At 47.6% G+C, this 9,519-nt stretch overlaps 1 protein-coding gene across 1 annotated transcript; it reads right to left on the bottom strand.

Moving 5' to 3' along the window:
• Positions 1 to 635: 635 nt before the first annotated feature.
• NFKBIA (NFKB inhibitor alpha) lies at positions 636 to 4,115 on the bottom strand. The gene is made up of 6 exons (XM_021542902.2): positions 3,742 to 4,115; positions 3,326 to 3,434; positions 2,603 to 2,813; positions 2,040 to 2,128; positions 1,640 to 1,900; positions 636 to 1,144 (listed from the first exon to the last, which is right to left on the bottom strand). The coding sequence occupies exons 1-6, from the start codon at positions 4,017 to 4,019 to the stop codon at positions 1,097 to 1,099; spliced, it is 996 nt and encodes a 331-aa protein (XP_021398577.1). The 5' UTR covers positions 4,020 to 4,115; the 3' UTR covers positions 636 to 1,096.
• Positions 4,116 to 9,519: the final 5,404 nt, after the last annotated feature.

The raw sequence follows: 9,519 nt of genomic DNA, 5'->3' as shown, positions 1-9,519 counted from the left end.
AACCTCCAGCTTCCCATGGCAAGAGCTGCAAAGTATTTGAGCTGGAACAAAAGGTGCCGTGAGGGCAGGTGGGCGGGTGCTGCCAAAACCAGCCTAAAACCCCCTCTCTAGTGGGCTGGCAGCCTGGTGCTGGAAGAGAGGGGGAATCCCAGCCCCACAATCTGCCTGCTGCAGAGGGGTGCAGGAAACAACACCTACGTCTGCTTCCAAAATTAGCTGCAGCACAAGGGCTGAGAGCTGCAAGCTGCTTAGATGTCTTACCACTGCTGAGGTGAACCACCTAAAACCCCTGAGAATGTGATTCCAAACAGGCTAATAGGTGTTAAAATGTTTCTTAAAAAGCAAACTGGGTAGATTCCCACAATCTCAGGGAGGTGGGCAATGAACCATTCTGCAGACTAGGTATGGTAATCTTTTTTTAATAAATACACATCTCACATGTACCAAAATAATTATAAACAAAAAATGTACAGTATTTACACAATATACAGTTGCTAAAAAGTGTAGCAATTATGACACACACAGTGTGAAACACACTTTTCCAATGCCCACAGTTAACGTTATTGCTACTTTTGCCTAAGAGCCAAGACTGCACCAGTCCCTTGGTCTGACTCCTCCACTTGGGAAGCCTCACTGAGAGCAGCTGAGGTCAGTCAGAAAGGACAGGGACTGCCACCAGCCCAGCACGAATGAACGTAGTCTCTGAAAAGGGGTGCTGGCACGAGTCCACCTTGCCACAAAAGGTCACTTGTTCCCCGTAGTACCTGATGCCACAAGAAAGTTCCCTGTAACGAGCAGGTTGGATGTGTAGTCTGTTACCTTTGCAGGGCTGAGAAGATTGGCTATGTGGCTCTTTATCAGGTGGTGTGAATAATCACAGATCTGTACTGATGTTACACATCCCACTCCTGTATTTAAACACAAGGGAGATCCTGGAACTGTCCTGTTACAATTACGTGCTCCTTCTCCTTGCTGGCAGTGTAGTAATTCCCTCCTCTTTTTTCCCTCCACATTGTGACTTTCTTTTTAGGTGAAGAAAGTCAGTCCTTTTTCTACACATATGTATACAGCCACTTCATTCACAGAAAGCTCTGCTTTAAAATGTCAGCTGTCGTCCTCCAATAAGGCAGTCATCATATATAAGCTGCAAGAAAAAAAAAAACCCAAAATGCTGTTGTTAATGCAAAAATCTTACTTGAAGTATCATATCCATTCTGGGATAACAGCCAAATTCTACATACAAATTCTTCAGCAGTGTATAAAATTTCTACACCAAAATGGTTACATACGCCATTTAATGCAGCACTCAGAATGTCAGAAAAACAAATTATAGGGAGGAGAAAACCACCCACTAACTTGAATTTTCTCTCATGAGGTTCTGTGTCAGCAACAGAACTGTGTTCAGAGAACCGTTGCATGAAATTAACCTCCATTCCCTCGTGCTATTTTTTACATTTTATTCTTACTCCATTTACATGCTTGCCTCATCTGCCATTTTGCTGATTGCGTAATCTTTGGTATAGCTATCTGTTACACAGCAAGAGGTCACTGGGGCAAGCTATCAGAGTGGCACCAAAAAATACCCTGCACAGAACAGAATTTTCCCCTTTCTCTTGTAAAAATGAAAACAGCTACTTACTTCATCCTCTGTGAATTCAGGCTCCGATTCACTGCTCTCCTCATCCTCACTTTCTGGCAACATCTGCAGGTCAGCTGTGGTCAGCTGCTTCAGCTGTTCCTGTATGCTTGAGTTGTCTCTGCCCCATGTGAGTTGATAGGGGGAATAGCCCTGATAGGTCACTTTGTTCACGTCTGCCCCATGTTTCACCAAAAGCGACACGAGTTCTGAATTCTGCAGATCGACCGCCAAGTGTAGTGCTGTTCTGCCATTGCATGGCTCCTGTGTGAAAACAGTGTAAGGTTCAGCATGTTAGGAGAGCAGAGCCATTGTCAGATCTGCTGTTTTGTAAGACTACTGCTGATTCCAATCTACTGATTAAGAGCCCCACTGAGTTAAATTCATGGTACACATTACATACCTGTGCATTTACATCTGCTCCCAAGGACAGCAGATACTCGACAATAGCCAGGTATCCTTGGATAGATGCTAAATGAAGACACGTATGTCCTGGAAGACACAAACAAAGGGAAAACTTGAGTAAGTCTAACTCAATGCCTCATCATTACTTAAAAGGCAAGATGATAGGCCAGGATGAAATCTAAATTTGCAATGTCAAAACGGTGTTTTCCAGAAGAGCTTTCTAGCTTCCAGTATAAATAAGAGGGTTGGATTTTGAAAAGATTTCTTGGAGGCTTTATTACAGTGTTTGAGTGCAACTTGTTACTAACAAAAAAGAAGGTGCACAGCAAAGGCAGTCACTAAAGATGCAAAGTTGAAAGCCATGAGAGACTATAATCAACAGTGAGAAGGCCTATAAGAAAGTTCACTTCAAAAAAGTCAGACACTGCTTTGGGCTCCTCAACTCTCAAATGGGACATAATAATCCTTCTCCACCTCTCCAGAGATCTTTGAGATCACAGGAGACCGACCCTACCCGCAGTGCAGCACACCAAGACGAAGTGTTCAGGAGTGTGGCCGTACCATTGTAGTTGGCTGCCTGCAGGACAGCGAGGAGGTGGTGTGCCTGGCAGTACTGCGTGAGCACGCTGACGCTCCTGAGGGAGCCCTGCTGGCAGGCGATGTGCAGGGGGGTGTTTCCTCGGAAGTCCCTGATTTCCAGGTCGCATCCGGCCTTCAGAAGATGCTCGGCAATTTCAGACTGATCAGTTATCACTGCCAGGTGAAGAGGAGTCTGCAAGCATAAGAGCAAAAGCAGATTGTAAGTTACACCACAAACTTGGCACCAACGTCTGGACAAGCAGACCTCTTGTTCACTTTGTGATTTGTGCCAACAAATAAAAGCATGAAAGCACACCCAGAACTCAGTTCTTTATGCTTCCCAAGTTGCTGTATAGTTGCCCATTCATCTGGAAGTGATGAACTTTGGGCTCTCTGGATAAACCAACCGCCAGCTGGTATGAAGGGTATCATTAACATCTCCATAAAGAGGGATGCAACCCATGGCATCATATTTGAAAAATGTGGGCGTTAAATGCCACTCTCCCAGGGGAGAGGAAGCATTGTACCAATACTGGCTGGAGCCAGCTGGGGACTTTCCTGAACGTAGGCTTTGATTCAATTGATTCCATCAATTAAAAAAAAAAAAAAAAAAATTAAAGGGACTTTTTTGGGGGAATTCCCCAGAAGGAGTGTGTGGGTGTGGCAGGGGCTGATCCAGATTTGGGGTTATGGAGGTGAAAGTACCTGGCTGAGGTTGTTCTGGAAGTTCAGGAAAGCCCGGTCACCGGCTGCCTGCTGGATCACCTCCAGGCTCAGGGCTTTTTCCTCGTGAATAATGGCCAAGTGGAGAAAACTGCAGGGGGAAAAAAGCACTCATTAAGCGACACGCGTTATCCCCCCGACGGCAGGCTAAGCCCCGCGCCCGGCGGCCCGGCCCGGCTCCGGCGCGGGTGTCGCAAGCCGGGGCTTTCGGCGCGGCCGGGGCTTTCCGCGGCCGCGGAGCCGCCTCTCGCTGGCGCCGCTCCAGGGACTTTCCGCACCCCCTCCCTTCGCTGCCGGCGCGGCGCCGCCCCGCCGGCCAGCACATCCTGTCCCGCGCCGGCCGGGCGGGCTCCCCGCCGCGTCCGAGCCGCCCCTGCCCCGGCTTCGGCCGCACTTACGTGTCCCCGTCCTCCGTCAGCTGCTGCGCCCAGGCGGGCGGCTCGCGGGGCTGCAGCCGTATGTCCTCCAGCTCCTTCACCAGCTGCCGGTACTCCTCCTCCTTCATGGAGTCCAGGCCGCTGTCGTGGCGGTCGTCGAGCGGGAAGGCGCCCTGGCGCTCCTTCTTGGGCTGCTCGTAGCCGTCCATGGCGGGCGGCTCGGCGGCGCGGCGAGCGGCGATCATGGCGGCGGAGCGCGGGCGCTGCGAGTGAGCGGCGGCGGCGGCGGCGGCTCGCATATACCGCGCGGCCCGGGGGATTTCTGCGGGGGAGGAGCCGCGGAGGACGGGAATTTCCAGCCACTCAAAGCCCGACCGACGGGTCCGGTCCTGCTCGGCGCCGCCGGCGCTGGCAGGGCGGGCGGAGCGGCTCGGGCCGCCCAGAAGGGGCGTCGGAGGGGAGGGAAGAGGCCGGGCCGAGAGGGAACTTGGCGTTTTTCCAGGGGGGAAGTTCTCGCCGCTCCGGCGTCCCCGGCGGTACTTCCCTGCCGCGCCCCGCGGGGATTTCCCTGCCCTACCCTGCCCGGTCCCGGCGCTCCGACGCCTCCTCCCCGGCCGGTCCCGCCGCTCCTCGGGGTCCGGGCGCGCTGCGGGGCCCCTTGGAGGCCGAGGGGCGCCTCAGTGCACCCCGCGTCCCCCCTGACATTCCGCAACTTTCCTAAGAGGGACTGCGGGATCACGGAATCAGAGTAATTTGGGTTGGAAGGGTTCAGAAAACAAGGGTTTTTCCCTTGTCTGGCAACTATTTCTGACTGAGGGTTTCTGCTTTCTTTTCCATTTTGTCATTTTCCCATGGCATGCCATTCCTTCGAAAAACAGTTTAGGAGAAAATAAAGGCCCATCCAGACCAACACCTCTGCCATGAGCAGGAACATCTTCCAACTGCATAAGAACCCCATCCAACCTGACCTTTAATTTTTCCAGGGATGGGCATCCACCACCTTTCTGGGCAATCTCTAGCAGTAAGAGGCTGCCCAGAGGGTTCACCACCCTCATTGTAGAAAATCTTCTTCCTTATATCTAACCTAAATTGACCTTCCTTCTGTTTTAATCCCTTGCCCTTTGTCCTGTGGCAGCAGGCCCGGCTACAAAGGCTGTCCCTATCTGTTTTTATAGGCTGCCCTCAAGCACTGCAGGGCTGCGGTGTGGTCCTGCCGGGAGTCTCGCCGTAAGCATTGACACTCCTAGAAGCTCCATCACCCACAAGGTGCGGTGCAGCACGGCACCTCGTTCTTGCACAGTCTGCACAATGACATCCCTGAGCCTTGTGAGGATCGTTTTGAAGTCTGATGAGAGGGACCACCTTCGGAGTTCATTAACCAGCACTTACCTAACGATGAGGAGCAAGCTTTTTAGCAAACCCAGGGCAGCAAAGTCATGGTAAAATGTCAGCGAATCAAGCACCAGCAGAGCAATGCTGAGGCTGCTACTGCATCAGTGCACTGCATCTGCCCTGCTTGGTGAGGAGTGTCGCTTCTTGGAGGGATTCAGGCAGTATTGCACATGATGGGTGTTACGCTGCCATGCCTGCAAGTGTGCAGGTGTTGCCTCAGCATTTAGAGGATTTTGCATCTCTGCTGTGGAAGTTTTCACTCCATAACAAAACAAACCTTTTAAAGAAGAAATTACATTTTCAGCCACTCTTCTTACTTTCTCTGGCTATTCCTAGTGACTCTGCTCTGCTTTTTGCCTTTTTTTTTTTTTTTTTTTTTTTTTTACTGCTGTTATGCCATCCGTGGGTAATAAAAACTGGATAAATGCAGGATCCCACATGGATAAAAGGCATTGTCTGTCTGCAGAGCTGATGGCAGTGATTTTTTTCCTGGTGAATTTTTGCTTCTGCTTCTCAGATGTAGGGGATTCCCAGGAAGAATTTTTCTTCTCTTGCAACTATTGCTGGCCTCACTGAGTAACAGAGTCTGTACTTTTTTTCCTTTTGTCATTTTCCCATGGGATGGCATCCCTTTGAACTTAGAACTTAGGGGAAAATCCAAAGAAAACGAAAGAGCCAGAGGAGAGGAAGAATGCCTGTCTTTCTGTGAGCAAGTGTTTCTAATTTTCAGCCCAGCTGTGCCATTCCTGGACTTCTTTTCAGTATTCATCACTTGGCCTGGGACAATCCAGTGGTGCTTTTGGGCAGGTTTAGAAAAAAGCTGTAAAATTCTTTCTTTTTAAAGTTAAAGGTTATGAAAGTTTCGCGAGCTTTTTGAAACAGTTCCCCCTTTCTAATGTAAATTGGCAGGGGAAATTTAATTAACAAATGAATCTCGTCCTATCCGCACCTCTTCAGAAAAGGAAGAAGGGAGTTGAAAAGCAAGCTGACTGTTCTGACTAGCAGGGGAATTGAGCTCAGCAAGGACCTTGCTCTGTGCAATTGGGATTTTGCTAGAACTACACAGACATTAAACTTGAAAACTCCTGTCCTAGCTGTGATGGCTGTAAACTAACATCAGCAAAGGGAATTCTTTGCCTCCTTCTATAAGAGACCTCCAGCTGCCCTCACAGGCCACCACAGGGCTATTTTTAGCAAGCATTTGCAAGCAGCCTCTTTTCAGAGGCACACGAGATGCTTTTATTTTGTGTGTGTTTTAACTTGGCAGTACTGCAGCCAGTTGTAGGTGGCAGAAAGCTGATGGAAAATGTTTTCTGGATGGAAAGTCACGCTGAGGCCAGCCCACTTCCTGCCTCAGGGAGATGCTGATGCTCTGCAGCCTGGCCCTAGATGTCATGGGGGGGCCAACACATGGGCCAGTAACCTGGGTATTAGGCAACGAAAAGCAGGCTGGAGAAGGGATTTTGCCCTAAACCCATATGCAAAGCAGCAGCTAGCTGCAGATGCAGAGGCCAGTGGAGACCTCATTATCAATTAAGCAAATAAGGCTGTTGTCTTCCCTGTAACTCCTCGCAGTCAGCACAGTCGTACAATACTTGCCTGAAGGGATGACATAATAGAGGATAGCATAAAGCAAAGGTGTTGGAGTGGTGAAGGTCATCGGTCCTGCTTTGTGCTGTTGAAGTACTCTCCTTTTTATTTTCATTTATTTATTTATTTATTTAAATTATCACGTTCAAGCAGTTCTTCTATGCAATTTTCTGTATGGTCCACAAGAGAAAAAGAATAGAAAGAAATAAGCTCAGCTTTTTGGATATAGGGTGGAGCCTATCACAAACCTAGTTTCCTGTGTTGCCTCTCACCCAAGTGTTGCCTTTCTGGGGAGCTCAGACAGGCCCCCAGGAGATGGAGCAGCTGTACCTATCCAGGGACAGGGGCTGGCCCTGCTGAAATGGTAGCAAAACTTCATGAACCCTGATGAAAAAGGAGCAAAACTTCATAACCACTGCAGTCATCTGTGTCAACCTGAACCTTCTTTGTCTGCTTGTGTATTCTGGTTTAATACCTCTGCTATGTCTGCATTAATTTCAGAGAAGTGTTTTCTGTGCTTGTCATTTTGAGAGGAGATTAATATTCTCTGCATTTCTAATTTGGGATTATGTTAGCAGTCTCTGCTGCCTGGTCCAGCAGGTACTTCAATGCCAAAGGACTACCTAAAAGTTACTTTAACAATGTAAAAACTGTAACCACGGGAGGTGGTTTTGCAGCTCATACCTAAGAGCTACGTTTTACAAAAGCCACCTCCACTTTAGGCGCCCTGAGCACTCAATTGGCAAGGCTGTGGTGCTGTAGAGATGTGATGTTTGTTTTTATTCTACCTTGCAGAAAGCAACTGGCAGGGCTCTGAGAAGCAGCCTCAAGTGTCTGGATACTGAGAAGGGGCTGTAGGGTTTTAATCTGTTTTAAAACTACGTGAAGAATTCTTGCTGCTTCCTCCAGCAAACACATTAAATTGTAATTTCCTGATTGCCACACTAATCATGACAACCATCTAGTGCTGTTGATTTACCAGAGTTGGTCCCACAACTTCATCCTTTTGTGACTGCTGCTGCAGATACCCGTTAACTGATTCCTCTCATTTAATCGCAAAGACCGTATGTGGCTCCCATGAAATGTATCAGGAAATTTATCAGTTAACAACATCCAGCAAGATCTTGGCCCAGGATGTTAAAGCCAAAAGCAAAACAAATCAGTGAAGTAGACCTGCTGTCTGTACTTGCATGTGCACGTGCAGATACCCCTTGGAATAGGACTCTGGTTTGTTGCTTCAAAAGTCTATGGACTTTGCTGGTCCAAGGGAAGCCAGGGGACATTTGACATTGTAATTTTGATAATATTTTGCAGTTAAAATCCACATATCTCAGTTGCCCATTTACAGCTGCTACAGAGATAAGAACCAGGCAGCTCCGAACAATTAGTCCAATGGTAAACAAGGAAAACATATTTCCCTCCTGCTTTCTAATAATAAGTAACTAATTTGAAAGCTTAAAAAAAAACAGCCAAAAGAGAGAAAGGAAAGTTATGCAAAGTCAATTTTTGTCAGCCAGGATGAAGGCAAAAGGTAGTCACATGTGCCATGTGGCCTGTATTCCTACCTTCTCAAATCTTTTCATCAGAGGCTATTTTGGGTTGCTCATAGACTCCAAAGAGCAGAATGGTGGATGCAGTAGGAAGCATTTCTGCACCTTATTTAAGCTGGTATGATATCCAAGTAAATAGTCTGCAGGGTAATTTTTGGCACATAAAGCCAAGGTCCAAATTAGGACATTTAAAGTCCTACCCATGTGCCACGGACATAAAAATATAATTAGCTGGAGTGTCCTGACCAGAGTCTAATGGATCTAGAGTTCTGGTTGGCTTTTAGTCTAGTCTTCTAGTCTGCTTTTATTTTTTGACTTCAGCTTATTTTTAGCAAGGCTTAAACTGATGCATTGCATCTCTGGGAAGGTCTGTATTTCTCTGCATGAACTGTGGGATGTTTATCAATTGGTTGCATTTCTGGGGATCCTTAGGGATGAGATGTACTGTATCAATTTAAACTGCTTTTGTTGTTATGCCTTAAGGGTAAACATAAGTCAAGTAATTTGAAATTTGCTACCACTTGGAAGACAAGTTTTCCCTGGTGTCATTCCCGTTTTTCATGTGGAAGCTTTGTTAAAGCATGCTGTTCAAAAAGCTTTAAGCTGTTGCTCACTGCCTGATGCAGCAAAGCTTGCTGCCACACTTGTTTCTTGTAGGAAAAAAGAATCTTGAGGAGGTAGAAGGCAGGTCTCTTGAGCTTGTTTTACTACTTTCCCTCCAGCAATAACATTGCTCCCCATCAGTACAACCCCCTATGTGGTTACAGACAGAGTGGAAGCACCTAATGGGGAAAATATGAACTGGGAGCATGCTAATAATTAAAAAGGGACTTTCCCCCTGCAGACAGCTGTGACATTTGGTAATGTTGCAGTCTCTAGTTCTTCCCAGCAAGTCGGGATATTGTAGAGTTGGAGAGGGCGGAACAGTGTGACCATGCAGAAAAACTGAGCTGTTGACCATTTGAGAGAGATAGGTAAGCCTGGCAGAGTGGGCACGGCTGTGCAAAGCAGGGAGCTACTTTTATTTCTGTTTGGATTACAGAGAAAGTCAAAACTGGATCTGGATATAAATTTCTCTGTGGTATTCTTAGATGGTATTTTGAGCAAACTAGCGGCTTTAACTGAGTTACTCTGGGGTTGTCAGAGCCTGGCTGCCTGTGAGCAGTGAGAGATGTCTGTTTCAGCACATATAATGCTCCCGTGCAACCTCTGTGCCTAAAGTTGGTGGGTGTGAATAATCCTGGATAAGCTCAAAAAGCCAGCACAC

This window comes from Lonchura striata, chromosome 6 (genome assembly GCF_046129695.1).
Source record: "Lonchura striata isolate bLonStr1 chromosome 6, bLonStr1.mat, whole genome shotgun sequence".
Classification (NCBI taxonomy): domain Eukaryota; kingdom Metazoa; phylum Chordata; class Aves; order Passeriformes; family Estrildidae; genus Lonchura; species Lonchura striata.
Note: the sequence above shows the minus strand (reverse complement) of the source record. Positions and strands in the feature narration are given on the sequence as shown.

Bases quoted from the DNA above. Each gene is read 5' to 3' on its own strand.
- NFKBIA (XM_021542902.2), bottom strand. From the start codon at position 4,019: ATGCGAGCCGCCGCCGCCGCCGCCGCTCACTCGCAGCGCCCGCGCTCC. The intron at 3,435-3,741 runs GTAAGTGCGGCC...TTCCCCCTGCAG, and splicing joins CTGACGGAGGACGGGGACAC to TTTTCTCCACTTGGCCATTA. The intron at 1,901-2,039 runs GTATGTAATGTG...GTTTTCACACAG, and splicing joins GAGCAGATGTAAATGCACAG to GAGCCATGCAATGGCAGAAC.